This window comes from Sorex fumeus, unplaced genomic scaffold, assembly GCF_029834395.1.
Source record: "Sorex fumeus unplaced genomic scaffold, SorFum_2.1 ptg000063l, whole genome shotgun sequence".
NCBI lineage: Eukaryota > Metazoa > Chordata > Mammalia > Eulipotyphla > Soricidae > Sorex > Sorex fumeus.
In genome coordinates this window covers 45,297,963-45,319,196 of record NW_026606120.1, presented here as the reverse complement: position 1 = coordinate 45,319,196, position 21,234 = coordinate 45,297,963, and the positions used below count along the sequence as shown (strand labels likewise).

At 43.7% G+C, this 21,234-nt stretch overlaps 1 protein-coding gene across 1 annotated transcript in view; it reads right to left on the bottom strand.

The window, feature by feature from the left end:
* The window catches only part of SMG6 (SMG6 nonsense mediated mRNA decay factor), a 283,804-nt gene that overhangs the window by 119,594 nt on the left and 142,976 nt on the right, over positions 1–21,234 (bottom strand). Inside the window, exon 13 of the mRNA XM_056127857.1 lies at positions 10,165–10,366. Within this exon, the coding sequence (XP_055983832.1) occupies positions 10,165–10,366 (202 nt within the window). The remainder of the gene's footprint in view (positions 1–10,164; positions 10,367–21,234) is intronic.

Sequence of the window (21,234 nt, the reverse complement as noted above, 5' to 3'; positions counted from 1 at the left end):
CCTTTTCCTGGATACATACCACACACTCTACCCATACTCCAAGAGTACTGCACCGCTTTTGATGGGATTCAAAGTAAGAGGCAACCAACGTTTGAGGGAATTATTATATTATTTTGGTTCTGCTTTTGGGGGCTGGAGGGATAGCACAGTGGGTAGGGTATTTGCCTTGCACCCAGCCAACATAGCCAACCCGAGTTCGATTCCTCCACCCTCTCGGAGAGCCCGGCAAGTTACCGAGAGTATCTCGCCCACACGGCAAAGCCTGGCAAGCTACCCGTGACGTACTAGATATGCCAGACACAGTAACAAGTCTCACAATGTTACTGGGCCCACTCGAGCAAATCGATGAACAACAGGAGGACCGTGACCGTGACTGCTTTTGGGCAGGGATTGGGGTATGGGATGAAATACCTGAAATATGGTGGTGGGATTGGTGTTTGAATATTAAGGTAAGTAAGTAAAGGCCCTCCTGTTGATCATCGATTTGCTCAAGTGGGCCCAGTAACATCTCCATTGGAGACTGTTGTTACTGTGTTTGGCATATCGAATACGTCACAGGGAGCTTGCCAGGTTCTGCCGTGTGGGCGAGATACTCTCGGTAGCTTGCTGGGCTCTCCGAGAGGGGCGGAGGAATCGAACTTGGGTTGGCCACGTTGGCTGCGTGCAAGGCAAACGCCCTACCGCTGTGCTATCGCTCCAGCCCTGCTGTGCTATCGCTATTGTGAACTACTTTATAAAAAAAAATTAAAAAAAAAAAGAAATTAACAGGGTCAGTACAGTGGGTAGAGCAATTGCCTTGCATATGGCTGACCTGGATTCCATCTCTGGTACCCCGTATGGTCCCCTGAGCCCACCGGGAGTGATATCTGAGTGCAGAGCCAGGAGTAAGCCCCGAGTACCACTGGGTGTGACCCAAAACCAAAAGGGGAGGTGCTGTTAGTAACAATTCTTTTGTTTCTGACCATGATAGAGTAACTGGTACTATACTTTCCTCCCACTACAAACAGCTATAAAATACATGAGACAAGCTGGAGCGATAGCACAGCAGGTAGGGCGTTTGCCTTGCAGGCGGCTGAGGGTTTGAGGGTTTGATTCCCAGCATCCCATATGGTCCCCTGAGCACCACCTGAGTGCAAAGCCAGGAGTAACCCCTGTGCATTGGTGGTGTGATCCACAAAGCAAAACAAAAACAAAAACAAAAAAACAAAAAACATGAGGCAATTGTTCTTAGGCAGAAACTATAATCCCTGAGAGAAAAAAAAAATCATGAAATAAGTCCGTGACCGCTCAGTTTTTCAGCTTGGAGATAATATCCCAACCATGACACAGATTGTTGAAGCCCAAGAAACTTACTGAAGTGCTGCTGAGATGAGGAGGCAAAGAGCACAATTTCAGGCAGCTGAAGAGCTGAAATCTGCCAGTAAGGAAACAAACAGGAAGAAAGGGTACCCAAGTCCTTGTGAGAATCCTCAATGAATAGGAAGGTGAAGGCTATACAGAAGTAGGTCATGACCACCAGACGCTTATCAGATGGCAGCTGTTAGAGGCTGAGAGTAGAGCTGAGAGTAGAACATTTAACAGAAGGGCACCACATAAGGATAGGTGAGTTGGGAATTCCAGTACTCCCAGTGATGAGATTTGAACACCTTGTTTATATCCCTTGGCTACCACCAACAATGAAGCATTGCGCAAAAGACATGTACAGTAAGTTCTCTCTTAAGGTTATAGTTGATAAAATAATTAAAAGAACAATGGTTTTCTGTTTTTTTTTTTTTGAGTCACACCTGCTGGTGCTTGGGGACTACTCCTAGAGGGGAGTAAATGGGGGTCTCTGAATGGGATCTTCTATGTACAAAGCAGGTGCTCAGTACTCTGAGCTGTCTCCTGAAACTGCAATGTTAAGTAAAACAACATATAATGAAAACAGGTTCTGAAACATCATTATTTCCCTCAATGTCAGCTGAAACTGTTTTTTCTCTCATAAACTTTATATTGAAATGATACTGAACAAAATGACATTATTACAGGACCTGCTGAATATGTGTGTGCATATATGTGTGTGTGTGTGTATGTGTGTGTGTGTATACACCAGGCATGATTACCTCACCGATCTTCAAGGTTCCTTTGCATGCTATTCCCATCAGTTAACTCCAAGAGTCAATGTTCATGTATAAGCAACTCTAACTTCAAGTTTGAAGTTCAGTGTTCTGAACTTTAGACGATCCTTAGATGCTGCACTACCCTTACTTTATAGATTGTTTTTGTCCATGAACACACTTCCAAACAATGCAGATCATCCTGGGCTTATATAGTCAATGTACTGTATGAGCATTCCCAAGAGTTTGCCAATAAAAAATCAGGTTCCCTCTTCTGAGACTTACATTCTAGACAATAGCATCTTTATAACCAGACATTATAAGATTAAAAATTATTCAACCTCAGGGAAAAGAAGATAAATTCAACTTGAGTATCCATTCCCCTAATATGGACTTTTACTTCCTTGAAATAGGAGTAACATCCTAAGACCCTTGAGGAGCCATGTGGTGTTAGGGATCAAACTCAAGTTCCCAAACATGTATGGCATATTCTTTGCCACTGAGCCACATTCCCTCCATGTTGGCTATCTCTCTGCCCCCATATGCTTCTTTGTTCATCTTTAGGAACTAGTATGGGAAATCAGATGGTCTCTCCCTCAAACAGACCAACAGTTTCCAAGCTAGTGAGAAATCTAACTCCCAATGAAAATAAAAGAACTCTAAGTGGTGTTACTCAACTATTCCATACTGACATTTAATTGTGTGCTCTAAACATGAATTGCTAGAACTGATTCCTTCAATCTTTGATGTGTCATTCTGGGCAAGTTCTTCCTACAGTTCAAATACGCATGGGCCTTTCTGCAATTTAAATGAGGTAGCATAAAGCATTAATACATGGGACCAGAGGGACAGCTGGGTTAAGGCACTTGCCTGCATGCAGCTGACACCGGTTAAATCCCTGGCATTGGATACAGTCTCCTGAGCACTGCCAGAAATGATCCCTGGTTACAGAGTCAGAAGTAAGCCCTGAGCACAGCTGGGTGTGCCCCCAAAACAAAAACAAAATATTAAACAATGCTTTAGTCGTGATAAGCTCTAAGTTAATTGATTGGTTCAAAACTTTCCTCCCCTTGGTTTTTGGGTCACTCACAGCAATGCTCAAGGCTTGCTCCTGGCTCTGCACTGAGGCATTGTTCCTGATGGTGCTCGGGGACCATATGGGATGTCAGGGATTGAACCTGGGTGGGTCCTGTGCAAGAAAAGTCCCACTTGCTGCACTATTGCTCCAACCAAAGCTCTGAACTTTCTTGGGGAAGCAGAACAAGACAACTCATATATCATGGAAATGTTTTCCTAGTTCATTAGAAAAATGTATTTATAATACTCTGGAGATCTGTCTGTCTGTCTGTCTGTCTGTCAATCTATCTATCCATACACACACACTTTTTCTGAAAAGCTCAGAAAGCTATGGAGGTGAAAGTATATAAACTCTCAGATATGTGCTGTACATCAGCGTTTCTTGAGCAGGTTCCTCATGGCTCCCTTTGAGACTGCAGGGTATTTAAAGAGTGCCATGGGTGAAAAATCACGTTAACGGGGTGCCAATTAATAGGACAGATGAAATACAGGGTCAGAAGGGGGCCAAACTTGAGAAAAGGGTTGAGAAATATGGTTCTATATTCCAAAGTAGAAATGCAATTAGGAAAACTATTCTTGAAATCTTTATTATTTTACACCGGTGTGTGTGTGGGGGGATCTCTTCCTGGTATCTATAACTAGCAGCTACCGAATTCCCAAAAGCAAAGGTTATCAAAGTGAGGAGCCCAGACCATGAGCATCACCTGGAAACTTATTAGAAATCCAAAACTATTAATCTCTCTTTCCCATTAATCATAAAAACTTGAGAGTGCATCCAGCGATTGGTATTTCCAACAAGCTCTCCCTGTGATCCGATGAATACTGAAGTGAGAGAATTACTATCCTAGAACCAAAAGAACACCCAGTTCTGACCTATCCTTAGCACAGGCATAAAGATAACTGAATGTAAAATGGTCCATTTGGAGAGTTAGATTTATAAATTGTGCAGTAATTGATATATTAAAGCACTAGAGTAATTTGGGTTTTTTGTTTGGGGGCTACATCCAGCTGTGTTCAGGGCTTATTTCTAGCTCTGCACTCAGGAATCACTCCTGGTGGGGCTTGGGGGACCAAATGGGGTGCTGGGGATCAAACTGAGGTCAGTCATGTGTAAGGCATTAAATGTCCAACCCACTGTACTTTCACTCTGCCATATATATATATATATATATATATATATATATATATATATATGCTCTGACAAATTACCACAAATTTAATGACTTAAAACAAAAGAGTTTAGGTTCTAGGATAATAGTTCCTGACTTTTCCAGCATTCCTCCATCTTCAAAGCCAGTTTCATGCCATCTCTAAACTACTCTTTTCCCAATCTACCTTTCACCTGATTTCTGGCTTCATTATCAGACCCTTTTTGATTCTGACACTTCCTCCTTATAAGGATCCTGTTCCAACATTAACCCCCCTGGACAGTCAAGGATCTTCTTCCCATAACCTCAGCAAAAGCCTTGTTGCCTTATAAGGTAAACTTTTGATAGGTTGTGGGAATTAGATGAGAACCATCTTTTGGTACATTACTCTTACTCTGCCTTATTAAAGGGTAAGGACGTATGGCAAGTGTAGAACACCTCTTGGAAAGTTTTTCACTACTACTCACAGTTCAGAGGTCCAAAGTAAACTATCCACACTAAAAAGGAAGTGATCAGAGGATGGAATTTCTTCTTGTCAGAACAGCCCACAAGTCTAGGAAGGTCTAAAACTCCCATATAGCAGCGGGAGAGATGGCTCAAAGGTCTGGAGCGCCTGATTTGCATGAAAGAGCCCTGGATTTGACCTTTGGCACTGCATGGTCCCCTGAGCACTCTGTCAAGAATAATCAAGTATGGTCTCCAAAAAGAAAGAAAGGGAAGAAAGAAAGGAAGGGAGGGGGGAGGGTGAAAGAAAGAAAGAAAGAAAGAAAGAAAGAAAGAAAGAAAGAAAGAAAGGAAGGAAGGAAGGAAGGAAGGAAATTCTACTTATCAGATTTCCATGTAACATTACTACGGAATGTAATGGTACCGAGTTTTATTTGGGGGCTTTGAAACCATACCAGGCAGTGCTCAAGGCTTACTCCTGGTTCTGCACTCAAGGATCGCTCCTGGCAGGGCTTGGGGACCATACTGGGTGCCAAGGGTCAAATCTGGGTAAGCTGCATGCAAAGCAAGCACCTTACCTACTGTACTATATCTCCAGCCCCTAAAACAATGATATATTAACAACAAATCAATATTCTTGAAACAGTACCTTCATTGAGATACTACCAGATCAACAAAATTTCCAGAGCTCCTCTTTCATTATAGATTCTAATTAACTTACATTGCTTCTCACATCTTTAAAATATGCTAAATATGCTACACTGTCCCAAACTAGAAGGTATTTGTCTTATATGCCTGGATCTTTTATGTTGTATGTGTGTGTGCGTGTGTGTGTGTGACAGTGTAATGTAGACATGCTCAGTATCTGTTGAATGATCTTCAAGTCTGAACCAAATGTTTGGTTAATCACTATTACAATAAAACTGTTCCTGTTGAAACTACCAATGAGTCCTCATGATATTTTAATTTTGTTTTGTTTTGCTTTGTTTTGGGACCACACCCAGCAATGCTTAGGGCTTATTCCTGGTTCTGCAATCAAGAATTACTCCAAGTGGTGGTTGGGAAACCATACGGGATTCTGGGTATTGAACCCGAGACAGCTGCATGCAAGGCAAATGCCCTACCCACTGTACTACCACCCTGGCACCTATTTTACATTTCTTAGGTGTGTATACTAGAAACTAGAGAAAATAATTATCTTTCTCATATTTCTAAAAGTTCAAGAAGTCATTAAGATTCCATCTAATACATTCACACTAATCTTCTGGGTTAGTCATGAAAATGACCCATATGGGTTTGTCATCATTTTTCAGTCTTCTCTTGAGTTTTAGTAACCTATTTTATAAAATGAAGGTCCCAATACCTACTTGGCAAGCTTACAATGAGGACTGAATGATGCATGGAATTACTAAGTCTAGGTACTAATACTCTAAATATTCAGATGCTATTTTTTCCTACCATAAAGAATAAAGCAGAGAAAAAGGAAAAGAAATGTGGGTATCATTTTAAGCAGGAGAGCTAGAGAAGGCCTAACAATTTAACAAGGTGACCTTTTTTTTTTTTTTTTTTTTTGGTTTTTGGGTCATACCCAGTTATGCACAGAGGTTACTCCTGGCTCACGCACTTAGGAATTACTTCTGGTGGTTCTCAGGGGACCATTTGGGATGCTGGTAATTGAACCTGGGTCAACTGCATGCAAGGCAAACGCCCTACCTGCTGTGCTATCACTCCAGCCCCCAAGGTGACATTTAGAAGGGAGTAAGACAGCCACACAAGGATCTGGTGCTTCAGATTAAGAGGAGAGCAAATACAAAGACTCTTAGGCATGAGTCCTAGATTTATCTGTGGAATAGCAAGAATACTTCAAATTAAGTTAAGTAGAATGGTTAAGAGGGGTAAGGTGCTTACCTTGCATGCAGTGGACTATGGTTCATGATACCCAGCACCACAGATGGTTGCCCAAGCCCACCAGAAGTAATCTCTGAGAACAGAGCCAGGAGTAAGTCCTGAGCACAGCTAGGCATGGCCCCCAACCAAAACTAGCCAACCAAACAAACACTACCCCTCCAATAACTGGCTTATATTCTAAATAAGATGAGCACTATTTAATAATAGAGAAGTGACACGATTTTACTGATTTTTTAAAAATATCATTCCAGGAGTCAGATAGATAGGACAGGAATTAAGATCCTTGCTTTGCATGTGCCCATCCATGATTTAATTCCCAGCACTGTATATGATTGGTCTGTCCCCTAAGCATCACCAGGAGTGACCCCTAAGCAGAGAGCTATTAGCCCCTGTGATCACTACCAGGTGTGTCTTATAGCACAGCGGGTAGGGTGTTTGCCTTGCACGCAGCCAACATGGCCGACCCGAGTTCGATTCCTCCGCCCCTCTCGGAGAGCCCGGCAAGCTACCGAGAGTATCTCGCCCGCACGGCAGAGCCTGGCAAGCTCCCCGTGACGTATTGGATATGCCAGACACAGTAACAACAAAGTCTCCAATGGAGACGTTACTGGGCCCGCTCGAGCAAATCGATGAACAATGGGAGGACTGTGACCGTGACCGAAAAAAAATCACTTCAGGGGCTAAAGACATAGTTAAATGGCATGCAGCCCATGCTTTGCATTTAGGAGGCCCAGGTTCAATTCCCAGTCAGTGGGAACTGACTGAGTACTACCAGGAGCAACCCTAGAGCACCAAACTAGGAGTAGTCCCTGGGCATTGTCAGGTATGTCCTCCTGTGTCCCCAACCACTGCAGGTGCTCTGCTGAAGTAGACTAGGAGGGGAGAGGAACTAGAGAAATCAGCTCAAAGGCATTTCCATATAGCAAATATCAATATATCAAATAAAGCTGTAGTGTTCAGAATGAATTATATTTGTACTAATTTTGCAGTTAAAGAAACAAACAAACATGAATAGCAGATGGTACAGCATGTAAGACATTTGTTTTGCACTTAGTTGACAAGGGTTTTATCCTGGCATCCCATATAACACCTGGGCACTACAAGGAGTGACTCCTAAGTGTAGAGCCAGGAGTCACCCCTGAGCACCATCAGGTGTACCCCAAAAGCAAAAACCAAGAATTTTGAGGCAGGCCACCCAAAAGGCAAATATGGCATTTACTAATATGGGACAACTAAAGAAAGAACAAGTTTAGGGAGAGAAAATGAGACAAAATCTGGAGACATTATGTCTCACATCTATTTCACAATCCTTGAAGTGGAGACCTACCTTAGTCTAAATAAGCTGCAACAGTCCCAGGGAGTCTATGAATCACCACCACAGCCTGAAGATAGACTGCCAGTCTTGTGTTCTCTGGCTATATTATATATGTATTGTAATGTATACAAAGCATATCATACTTAGAAAAATACATGCATATATTATATATGTATCACATACTGTCAACAAAGTTCAGAGAGCTAAGAAAAGAAAGCACAGAAAGTATGAAGCTAATCAGGAATGAAACTAAGTATGCAGAACCTTCCTCATCCTGCACAGCTGACCCAATAATCAAAAGGACCAGGAGTCGAAACTATCTTGAAACCACTGAAGAAGAAAGGAATAAGACCCTCTGGCCCAAGTCATAGCCATTTATCCCATTTCTCTTTTAATTCTCCTAACTTGGATCTTTTAAAAGTGTAAACTTGTTTTTAGCTGTCCTCATTTTCACATACTATAACTTATCCCCTTATGAGATAAGAAGAGCAAAATGCTATTCCAAATTTTCATTGCAAGAGCAAAAAACAAGTATTCCTCTTGGAAAAGAGAAGCTCTCATAGTCCAAAGATCCATTAGTCATTAGAAGTATCCATAGTGGGTGGGTTTTTAATATGTCAATGTCTAGAACCATTATCTGCTTACAAAAATTTAAGCAAAGGGAATGTATGTAAAGAATCTGGCTGTAAAGAATCAATTCACAGTTTAAATTGGTTGGGAACAGTCCTTTTAGTCAATAAAAAGTTGAGAACAGTCCTTTGGTTCAATAAAGCAAAGACTGGTTAAAGAAATTTTGTAAGAAATTATGTAAGACAATATTGTTATCATTAGAAATGAGTCCAAATTAGACTATTGAAAATGGTGATTAAAAAAAATAGTGAGAATGGGTACATAGCTCAATAGTACAGTGCACGCTTCACATATATCAGGTCCTAGGTTCAATCCCTGGCATTTCCAACACATTAAGTGAAAAGAGATTATAAATAGTATATATGAGTCCCAATTTTGTTATAAAAATGCCAAATGTAACGTATCTTAGAAATTAAATATGATTATATATTATGAGCAAAGAAACAGTACTGCTAACTCTGGGTAGAAGGAATATGGTTAAATTTTTCTTCTTTCTACCTGTAAAAGAGTATAATGCTCATGTACTCTTTTCTACTAAGAAAACATTTTTTTAATTAATTACAATTTAATGTCTTCAACTTATTTTTACCATTTGACTTAAAAACAAATATAAAAACCTAAACCAAAAAACTACTAAAGACCAACCTCTGTCTCTCTACATTTTCATCTAGGTCAAATCCACTTCCTCCTGAGAAGCCATTTGTAGATTCTTCCCCCAAAGGCCTTTCTCTAGGGGATTACGAAGCTAATAACTCTGAAGAAAGGTCAATCCCAGGGTTCCCCGGGCCAGAGCAAGAGACTCTGCTCCCAGGGTCTAAGGGTGCTGCTTCCCCGTCTGAGCAACCATTATACAAGAATGTGAAGCAGAAGGGACCCTACTCTCCACACCTGGTTGAAGATCTAACTATTAAACAGAGACTATGAGTTCCATAGTCCCCACCAGGGCAACAGGCAATGCGCTTTGTTTTCTATAAACAGACAGACAAGAAAAAGAGTTCAGGTTAAAATATATCCTTAGAGAAAGAAAAAATAGAAACCAGGCTGTGGGGAATGCTTCATATTCCTAAAAGCTTTTTTTGTAAGTTAACACATGGTGTCTGCTTCTCTCTAGTCACCTATTTATCACTCTCCTCCTTAGAGAAGGGAAAAAGCCCTGGCTGTTTTCCTAGTGCAGAGTTTTGTGGCTGGGGGTAAGGAGGAGAGGGGGGAGGAAGGAGGGTGCTTTAAGCATGATGCAAACCATTTGGAGCTGAGTGAGAGCACTGCCAACACAAGCTGCACTATTTAAACAAGTGAGGAAATGATCGTATATACAACATGCCAGCGAGCACACACACACACACACACCAAAGGAAGTCGAGAGGGCTTTTTTTTTTTTCAGGACACAGAGCTGGATGTCAACGGCTAAAAGGTCGATATTTTCCCTTAACACCCTTCTCAATGACTTAATCATGTTCCGTTTGCACAGAAAACTTCCCAAGAATAAAAAAGTCTGGAGAATTAAGAGGAGGGGTGAATGGGGAGGGATGTTTGGCCTGGAGCTGACCTTATCCGAGGTTTTCTCCACGTAGCAGGGGTCCTGAGGGGCAGCCAGCAAGGGGACAAAGCCAGAGAGAAGTCGATCCTCTTCCAGAGTAAGAAGGGTGAGGTCATCATCCGAGTCCTTGTACAGTGGCACCTCAGACTGATTCACGGCAGTCAGTATGTTACAAAAATCAGCCAGCATTGACCACACGTCCACAGCAACCCTGTGAGGGAGAGAGAAAAGATGAGTGCCACTAAACGGTAATGGTTAGGGCCTGGAGATAGATGCCAGGGTGAAGACACTAGCCTTTCAAGCTGCCAACCTAAGTTAGATCTCAGTACCACGTATGGTCCCCCAAACACCACCAGGAGGGATCTCTGAGCAGAGAGCCATGAGTAAACAGAGTACCACCACATGAAGCCCCCAATCAAACCAAACAAACAAACAACAGCAACAAAAAAAGAGGACCAGTTGAAATATTCTAAGCACTTATGTGAATGGTGAAACTTGTGACAAAAGTTTAATGTTGGCATCTGCCAAGAAATCTTACCCCAAAACTAGATACAAAATTTCCGTTATTGCAATCTGGTGTATGCCTGCTCCATTTTAAAAAATGGTTGAAATTGATTAAAAGGAGTTCTTAATCCTAACCAGAAAGGAAAAAGAATTCAGACAACCAGTTGCCTAATGCAGCTCTGTCGCTTTTCCAGACAGTGTGCCTGAGACACTTTCTCAAACATCCTATAGAAACCCAGTGCCTTAGGCAGCTCCCAGAATCTGCACTGCCATCCAACCAAGTCAGTGCCATAAGACAGCTACAGAGTACCTATCTCTCTACCTCTGCACAACTGTGGGGGCTGTCACAACACTGAAAGTTCTGTTTCCCCCTTGCCACCAATATACAAACAATGCCTTAAAAAAAATCTTTTCCTATATAAGCAGGAAAACAAACACACACCCAACAAAAACTTTATTCCTGTCCAGTCAAGATCCTCCCAGGAAGGTAAAGTTTCCATGCATTTTAGCAGATGAATCAGTATCAGTATTGTCTTGATCACCTCACTCCCTCTCCTTTCTCTCAGCTGTGGAAGGTTTAATAAACGAACATCTAACCACTCCCATTTGCCTGAGACTGTCCCAGTTTTAGTAAAGCAAAGGTCCACGTTTCCAAAAATCCCTCATCCCAAGCAAACTTGGTCATCCTTGCTGCTTATCACCAGAACCTGACTAAACTAGAAAAAAATACATAAAAATCAAAATTCTGTCTATGCCCAGTTCAAACGCCAGGAACAACAAAGAAAAATTTTTTAAAGATTCATTTCTCTGTCAGCATCATCTGTCAAAAATCTATTATGGTTATTCAGATCCCTGCTTTGGTGGGAGTTACAGAAACTCACAGTTTTCTTTTTGCCTGCCCAAGGCACAGCTCAAATGGCCAAACTGTGGTCAGATCCAGGGCCTGCCAAGTCTACAAACTTGGCTTTCTTCTCCAGAGGACCACCAAACTAGGAAGTCTGGGACAAAAAGTAACTTATGGATATTAAGCTGTATTCCAGAAGGAGTGAGATACATAGGAGAATTATGAAGAAAGGCTTTCTAATTAGGTTCAAGAAGTGGCGTGGCAAGAGGAAAGATGCAAAGAGAGCCATACCAGTGAGTGAAATCCTGGAATCTTCCCAGAAGAGTTACTGCGCATGAGCCAAAAATGCTTGGGAGGGGCCTCAGATCTTAGCAATTTGTTTCCCTGGAGGCTAGACACCTTTGAGAGATAGTAGGAAAGAGGGCATTCAAGGAACATTCTACTGAAGGTGATGCAGGGGGAGAAAGTGGACTGAAGCGTGGGGACGCCTTGACTGGACCCAGGTGAGAGGAGCTCACACTAGTTTATTTACTGTAATCACGGCACTAGGAAAAGGCAATGAAATGAAACATCTTGTTTTCAAGAGTGTCCTGGGAACCAGGCAGAACACTGCCCCATTAATCACACAACGGCACATAATCAACACACGTGTACAGCAGAAGTAACTCACTTCACAGGCTTTGCTAGGAAAAAGCATATGTTTTGGAAGAATCACCAAAGGGACAGAGGGACAAGAGTTTTCTAAAGTCTCTCTCTGCACAGACACCAACAACCAGACTCATTCACAAAGCTCCATCTTTTGGCTCAGCTGGGTTTGGCTGTCAAAAATGTTTAAATATGGAAAAAAATAAATAGTTGCAACACGTTTCTGTGCAGAGATCTGCCTGAGCCCCTTTGTGATGTAATGGGAAACACGGCATTCAGGCTACCAGCTGTAGAATAAACAGAACTTTGAGGGTTAAAAGGAACTGAACTTTCCACGACCCCATCTGCAGAGAAGAAAATAATAAGAGGAATGATGCACTGCCCCACAGCTCTGATAGTTTATCCTCCAGTCCCGGCTGCAGAGACAAGCACCGGATGTGATAGGGCTGCTCAGGGCCGCCTCCGAGGTTAGCGCTGCCCATGGGAGACGCTCAGGGAGGCTCTTCCAGCTCCCCGCTTCCTCCCCCAGTGCCCTGCTGGCCACTTGAGCCCACTGCCTGAGTTCAATCCCACAGCGCTGGGGAGCTCTGGCCAACAGGCACTGCTCGGCTGCAGAGCAGCAATTTGGAAAATAAACAGGAAAGACGACAGTGAGAAGGAAGAAGGTGAAAAGTCTCCCAGCTGAATTCTTGGCTTGGAGGCCTTGGTTGGTGCTGTGCAGGTCAAGGCTGTTGCAGGACATAGCTGGGGGTGGGGGGTGTGGGTAGCAGCATCCCAAGCCAGGGAGAGGCGGCAGAAAATTACCCACGGCTGCCACAGTGGGAGGCCCCACTTCCCTCTCTCATCCTCCCACCCCTACCATCTTGGATCCAAGACGAAAAAATATGTGGTACCATGTGGTTCTCATTACCATGCTCTCCTGTTCCCTAAGGCTCAGATAAACCAAAACTGACTCCTCCCAGAGATTACTGGCCACCACTAGGGACCCCTGCCCACATCTGCCTTTTGCCCATTACCACCCACCTTGTGCCAAAACCTTAAGACTCAATGCAAAAATGAAATAGATGAGAGTTCCTACCCCGGTGCTGATTTGTACGACAGTAGTCAATGCCAAAAGACATAGGAAGTGTCCTGAGTTCCCAACTCAGAAAAATAAAATGGACCAAGTGCCAAGCTAGACCAAGCAGAACCAAGGGAACACACCAAACTCTTCAACAGAAGGCCATTTCTGCTTGAATTCTTTTCAAATGGTCTTTTGAACTCTGATTCTGTGTTACCTCTTTTTCTCGGTATCGCAGTGGGATTGATTGCCCATGCTCACTTCACAATTTATCATTATCTCTTACTGAGCACCACGAACATGAACACAACTAACCCAGAGTCACAAGCTACATGGTAACTCTCTACAGTGAATGTGGACTATAACAGCGTTAGGAAACTAAGGGTGTGTGTGTGTGTGGGGGGGGGGGTGGGGGGGGGCGGGGGGTGTCTAAACTCAGAAATTAAGATATTTGCAAAAGGAAGATGTGATTCCTGAAACTTGGTCAATACATCACCCTTACTTACCTCAATCAGACCTCTAGGCTGAAAAGTAAGTTCTGTGGGTGAACCTAGAGTTTCCTGTCTGAGTAGAAGGGAACAAACCTAAGTTTTTTCACTGTAGTACCTTATCCTAGTAGGAGGGCCTATCAACTTCCACCAACCTTCAATGCACCACAGTCCTTGGGTCCTAAAGGAGTCAAGGCTGGTGCGGATGCAGAAAGAAGACTAAAGTCAAATTCTGTCGTCTATGACTTTTAAACAGTTCCCAATCTATGGAAGTGCTTGGGAAATGACCGCTTGAAAAGTTTTTCAGACACTCTCAACCAACCATTAATTCAGAATAGACACTTCGAGAGTACACTGGGCTTGTTCTGATTCCAAGGCATGTTTTGGGGACTTTCTGAGCCCAGTAAAATTAGGGTGTGCTTTTCACCACGCAGACACAAAGCAGTCAGAGAATGTGAAACTGTGCCCAGCGAGTCAGTTTTTGGCTTTCAGAATGGTGGCTCTCAGCACCCATGAAGTGGTTAGTGTACAGGAATCAGAGGTTGCAGGATGACCCAGAGGCCCAACCCCACAGAACCACACACACCAGGAAAGCAGACCCCTTGCTGGAGTTTGATCACCAGATCTTAGTTTGGAACAAAAAGGAGTGGCTAGTTAGAGGTATGCATTCAGGAACAAGGCTCACTCACTTCCCCACAGACATGCATTCACTTACTCTACCAGGAAAGAAAAAAATAAGAGTTAATTTACTTTTTATTGCCTCAGAATTCCAAGGTTTAATGTAGCTGTCAGTTTGAGTGTAGTGCAGCTGCTGGCCGATACAATGCAGCCCAGGCCGGCCCAGGTGACTGGGGAAACACATTTCACAGAAATGAACCAACACACACTCTTGGCTGGTTGTTTGGGGGATATTGACTTGGGGAATCAGATTAACCCTTTAGGAAGGGGTTAGTTCTGAAAACAGCAATAGAAAAGCAGCTTCAGTCTCTGGAACTGAGAAACCCATTTAATCTTAGGCAGACTAGGAGGTTTCTGTGTTTCTACAATTTTGGAGTTTTCTCATACAAGATGTTATTCAATTACAACATGTTCCGAAAGATTCAAGTATGAGATATGTGAGGCAAGTTATACCACACTTCCTAGAACTTAGAAAGAAAGGCAGATCTGCCAGCTTTATAGGGAAGAGGTCAGGTAGAATCTTTCTCTGCAAGTTCCACCGGGGCGGGACCAATGGAGGGGGACAATTTGGAAAGAGTGGAGTGCTAAGGCCCTACCAGAGCTCGCACCATCTTTCTGGCAAACCTTAGGAGGACCGAGTCCTCACACACCCCTTCGTATTTTTACTGGGGAACGGGCTGACTGGTGATTAATATCAAGTACAATGACCCCATGTTACAAGCCTGCAGGGGCCTGTGGAGGTGGCCATTTCCTGTGTAATACCAGCTTGTTTAAACACTAACATTCAAACTCCACAGCTGCAGAACAAACCCGGAAAGAGTTGAGTGAGAAGAAGCCCTGCATTGTGTTTTGGAGTTATGGAAGATCAGAGAAGTAGTACAGATGGAAAACGAGTTGGGTCTTTTGGATCCTGGGGTGAAGAGCTCTGGAAATATGGCCAAGATGAAGAGAAACTAAGCATAAGGAAGCTGAAAAATAGAAAGCCCATGGACTGCACACATAGACAAAAGGCCATACAAGAGAAAGGCTTCTAAGAGATGCAACGTCCTCTTCATAAAACTTGTCTGCTGATGGGCTGTTATAGTCTAGCTCCCAACTTTCCACATAGGATTCATGGACAACATGAGACTCTTACAGTAGGCACAAACTCAAATCCAGTAAGGCAGGTGGAGGTTAAAAAAAGTTTTGGGGCCAGGGGCTGAAGCAACAGCACAGCAGGTAGGACGTTTGCCTTGCACGCGGCTGACCCAGGTTCCATTGCCAGCATCCCATATGGTCCCCTGAGCACTGCCAGGGGTAATTCCTGAGTGCAGAACCAGGAATAACTCCTGTGCATCGCCGGGTGTGACCCAAACAGAAAAAAAAAGTTTTGGGGCTGGAACAACAGTATAGCGGGTAGCCTTCCACACAGCTGACCCGGTTCAACCCCCACACCCTATATAGTCCTCCGAGCACCTCCAGGAGGAATCCCTGAGTGCAGAACTAGGAATAAGACCTGGTTTTGAGCACCACCAGGTGTGCCACCTCCCTCCTCTGCCCCACCCCCACCAAAGAACATTTTCTAGTTTGGGACAGGAAAGATAGTACAGGAGTGAAGGTGCTTATCTTGCATGTGGCAGATCTGAGATGATCTCTAGCAATGCTATGGTCCCTGAGCCCCACCAGGAGTGACCCCTGAACACAGAGCCAGGAATAAGCCCTTGAGCACTGCTAGGTGTGGCCCCCCAGTAAACAAAAGAACAGAATCTGGTCTTACAATACTTGCCCTTGAAAAGCTAAGATATCAGGCCAAATCTGTTTTCAGAGAGTGAAGGATCTGGTTCTGCTGGCATCTCCTGCAAGATAGCTCAAAGGGTCTGAAAAGGGGGTAGGGGAGGCAGAAATCTATGTAGCTCTCTTGGAGATTTAGGAACTACAAAGAATCTTCCAGGTTTCACCATGATACACAGAAGAGATAAAGGTGTCAGAGCTCATTGTTACTGGAGTTAAGACATGGACAGCAAAAAACCATTCTCCAAGAATAACAACTGCTTATTAAATGGCAACTAAAGAATATAAAACTCAGTTAAAGATGATCCCTTCTGCCTTTCTGGTTTATACAAACAAGTCAACATGGGCTCTTGAAAGAGTGCCCAAGTTAAATGAATTCTACCCTATAGGGCAAATCAAACTCTGAAGCTCAGTCATTCTGCGCTATTCTAAGAATATAAACCCCATGTTCTAAGCTGTACAGCTGGAGCTCTACTGCCAAAACAGGTCACAGTAACCTCATTCCAGGATTTCCCAAGTACTGGAGCACCTCTAGTATGCTTCTCTCAACATCTATCTAAGCCAGATAGATGCCTCATTTGATTTCAGTTCTCTCGAGCTACACTCCTATGGATACCCTCTGTCATATCATTATGGTATGTTAAACCCATCAGCACTCTGTTTGGGAAAGAGCAGCCCCCGGGGGACCTCAACATCGCCACAGCATGAGTGGAGCCCTCAGCGGCCTCCCTGGTGCGGATTCTCACGGTTCCTGCCTCTCTGAATTTTCAGTTGTAACCACTCCAACACATCTTCTTAGTTTAGCACACACTGGACCCGAATAACCTCAGCCCGGAGCTGGAAAGTACTCTCCCTGGGGTCAGTTGTACCCCGCTGGGGTCAGACTAAAGTCTTAGGCCAACACCCCTTCCTCTCATAAGGAGTCCTGTGGGAGGAGTGGGGAGGGGACAGAGGTTCCAATCGTGGGACAGATCACGTGCACCCCACACTCAGCACTTGGAGGAAGAGGAACCCCCTGGTGCCAGGCTGCAGTGCTGACGCCCGACCAGGAGCCAGGGAGACGGGGTGGGGAGCCAGGGTAGCAAAGGGGCTTCCCACAGTCACCACCACTTCCTTCAGGGAAGTGCTGATGGACTATTACTTAGTGACCTCCTAAAATGCCCTTTTAGGGAAGATGTATTAAGCGTCCTTGAAGGGGTGCTGATTAGACTTGGGGTTAGTTCTTACTTCAAATTTGCCCTATGAGGACGAGTGAACTAGCTGTTTTTTGAAACTCAGATTTCCTATCTTGTCTACAGAAGCCTACATGTAGGCTCCCTAAGCAAATGAGCTTACTGCAAACCCTAAACATATCTCTGCGACAGTACCACAGAGGGCTCCCTATAAGACTTACAGCATGCTCTACAGACTATACAAGACAAACCATGGAAAAGCACCAAGTCCAGGAATTTCTGGAGCCTGTTTTTTTTTAAAAAACAGTCCTCCAATCCAACAGTGTGATAAATGCATCCGAGCTACAATTAGGAAGATATATAGCATCAGAATGCGAAGGTCTGGGCAGCCTGGTGAAACGCGGGCTCTCCAGAGCCCCAGCTATGTTTCCCATTATGTAACCCTGGTCATGGGCAGACAGCCAGACTCCAAATGAAAAAGAGACTCTGGCTTGGCACTGGTTCTATTTTCCTATCCTCATTCGGGGTCAGCGCAGTGTCATACAGCTGCAGAGAAAGCTCTGGGGATTAAACCTGGGAAAACCTCCAAGACCAGGACCTGGGTTCAAGTACCAGCTGAAAGCAATAAACCAACTGCCACAGCTGGGCTAGGTTTGGATGTTCTCAAAGTCCCCTGACTCTTTCACTTACTGAGAACTAGAGATCAAGATGAGGGAAAATTTGGCTTCAGCGGAGAGTATGAAATGAGGTAGGTTGTCCCACTGCCCTGGCCTTGCCAAAGGTCCTGGGATACGAGAGGTCACTCTGCTCAGTCTCTTGGATGCTTGTTGCTCTGTTCCTCTCCATCACCTGACATTCACAACTTTCCTCGTGCTTACTTGGTAAAGTGGGAAGCAGCTGCCTCTCCTTTCTAACAAGAGCTTATAGGAAAAACTGGGATCTGTGCTCCTCTCTCAAGCCAACACTAATAGACCTCCAAACCTGGTGGTCTGTTTTAAATAGAAAAAGTGCTTTACATGATCTCTACAGTGACCTTCGACAACTTGCCACACCTTGCTAAGGCCCTCTGTACCAATATCTCCAGGGATATAAGACCTTCCTCCTACCATCCCACATGGGTACAAATGGGAAGTCAACATATTACATGCCAACTCTAGCATAAACACTGAGTATAACAAATGGCATTGCTATCTTGTCCTTATCACCCTTCAGTGTCAGTGATGTTCTGTCACCGTCATCCTAAATATTTCATATATGTTGAATTGGTTAATGCCAGAGAACAGATTTGATCAGAAACAAGACATGGAATAAAGAGAAAACCAAGGAAACGAATGATGAATTTTGGCATTCTAGTGGTGAATTTAGGGAAGTGAAAGATGCTTTGAATTGTTTCTTTAACTGTAGTAGGAAAGAGGGTACAAATTTTAAAAGAGGGAACAAATGAAAGGAACAAGAATGAAAAAAGAGAGCAAATGTGTCAGGGAAATAATTTGACAGTGGGGGGGGGGGTTCTGGAAAAAAGGGTAACTGAAACATAGGCAATCCAGTCATTTCCTTCTGAGTCTCCTGAGAGCGTTCCTAAACCCTCCCCAAAATGAAGATCAGCACAAGGACCCAAAAAGTGTCAGAGGGATTATTGTTCTGACATCCATAGAACTATCTGGAGAATGTTATTCCCAATGGCTTTAAAAGGCTCCAGGCCAGGGGTGTAGCTCAGCAGTAGAGCAAGTGTGAGGCCCTGGATTTGATAAAAAAAAAAAAAAAGGAAAGAAAGAAAGAAAGGGAAGTTCTCGGGAAGAAAAGAAAGGGACCCACAGTATTATGGGTTTATATAAGATGCAACCTCTAGATCCACAGAATCACCTTACCCTGTGAACCTTTCAAACATAATTATTTACTCAGTAACTATTATACAAGCTAGCAAAAAGGAAGGTAAGTTTTTATTCTACTATCCCAGAGTCTGGATCTGAAGGTTATTAGGTGATGGGGGCCAGGTTTATACTCCATCCAGGCGTATACTCTATCTACCACTGTACAGCTATCAAACCATGGTGGGGTCCAGCTTCATAAAAGCAAGGCCCCTCTTTATGTTTAAATTTGCACTCCAGAGAATACTAACTGCCGAGCCTAACAACAGAGACAGCACAGAAGAGGGCTCTATTCTCTACCAAACTGATTTTTCTAGACTAGACTAGCTTTGTTAGAGAGCAAGTAGTGCCCAGAGTTACAGGGACTAGTATAATGGGTTGATTCAATATTATTTGGTGAGGGTTGCTCTCCCTCTGAAGAAAAATTTGAAAAAACTAACAAGCAAATTTCATTCTAGTGGCCCAACCCCCTCTGTCTCTCTGTAGCCCAGGAGGTGAAGCCCAGCTGAGATAGCCAGAGTCTGAACCACGTGCCCAGCTGCAGACTGAGCCCTTGCCCAAAGATGGGCAGCAGCTCACATAAGCCGGCAACGGGCCATTTGCAGCAGCATCCAAAGAGAAAACAGACTCAGCACTTCAAGCAAATGAGGCCCAGCACTTCCTGTGTGAGCTTTCCATTTCCTCAGCCAAACAAAGTCAAAGGGAGTGAGAGACTGGATGAAGGGAGATGGGCGGGCCACAGATGAGTTAACAGGCCTATGTCCCAGGATGTGGGCAAACAGGGTAGACCATATGTAAAGGACCTCTAGTTGTGAGGTGAGCCAGGGAAGGCCGAAGTTCCCGTGACAAATGGTTTGCATTCCCACTCCCCAAGAGGAAGGGAAAAATGCTCTGTGACTCCTGCACATGCTCAGAAACAGTGGCTTCAGAGAGTTGGAGAGCTGAACCCTTTCCTTATCATTTATTTTCTAAAGCTGCAAATTGCCCACTCAGCATTATAGATGAATAGCCTGAAAAGTCTGAACTGTACACATTAACTCTTTGGGGAAAAAGCTAGGAAACAACTGCACCCGGGTCAGAAGAAACGTCTGTTCCTTTCTGTTGTCCAGCTGCCCGGCAACCTAGCTCATGAGGCCTTGGCCTTGATTATATTTTGGAAACCTAGAAGGGTTCATAGGAAGAATGCAGAGAATTGTTCAATGCCATGGGTATCACCTGCTTAGAGCTAGAGATGGGAGAGAATGCAGAAAGGGGACTTAACAGTTTGGAGGGAATGTCTTTGGATGAGGAATAAGAAATCTGAGGAAGGAAAGTAGAGGGAGTAAAACTATATACTCTATACGGAAGCATCTACAACTACTGGCCAGAAAACTCCGTTTCAGTCTTCCCTCTGCAGATCACACATGGGTCTAGAAGTTTCAGAAGGGCTGGCCCTAGGCTCAGAGAAATACACCTTACTATTCTCTAGAAATAGTAGCAGAAACCAAGATCTTCATAATCTATTATCCAGAATTTTCTCCCTTTTAGTGAAGCTGCTCTAGAAAACTGATGATACATTTAGTATGGATGAGCGTTCGAAAATACAAACACAAGTGTGTGTGTGTGTGTGTGTGTGTGTGTGTGTGTGCGCGCGCACAAATGCACATAAACACACATATACAAAACATAAAGCCTGGATGAGCTGTGTGCACTACACCTGCCAGAGATCTCATTAGAGGAGATCACATTTAAGAGGAAAGGGGGAAGACAGGAGAGGGAGAAGAGGGAAAATGGGGAGAGGAAGAGAGAGAAATTCAGTGAGGGAGAGAATCAACAGAGTTGACCAGAGATGATAGGTATCACATGTAGCTATGTTAAAGAACTAATGTGTACACACATAGACACTAACAGAGAAAAGAATGAACATATGGAAACAAGGTTACCGATCATGAGTCCCCAATCTTTTTCTGAAATGGCCTAATAAGTATTTTAGGCTTTGCTGACCATACAGTCTCTATTGCAGCTATTTCACTTTCCTACTAGAGTATGTGAGTTCGATTCCTCCGCCCCT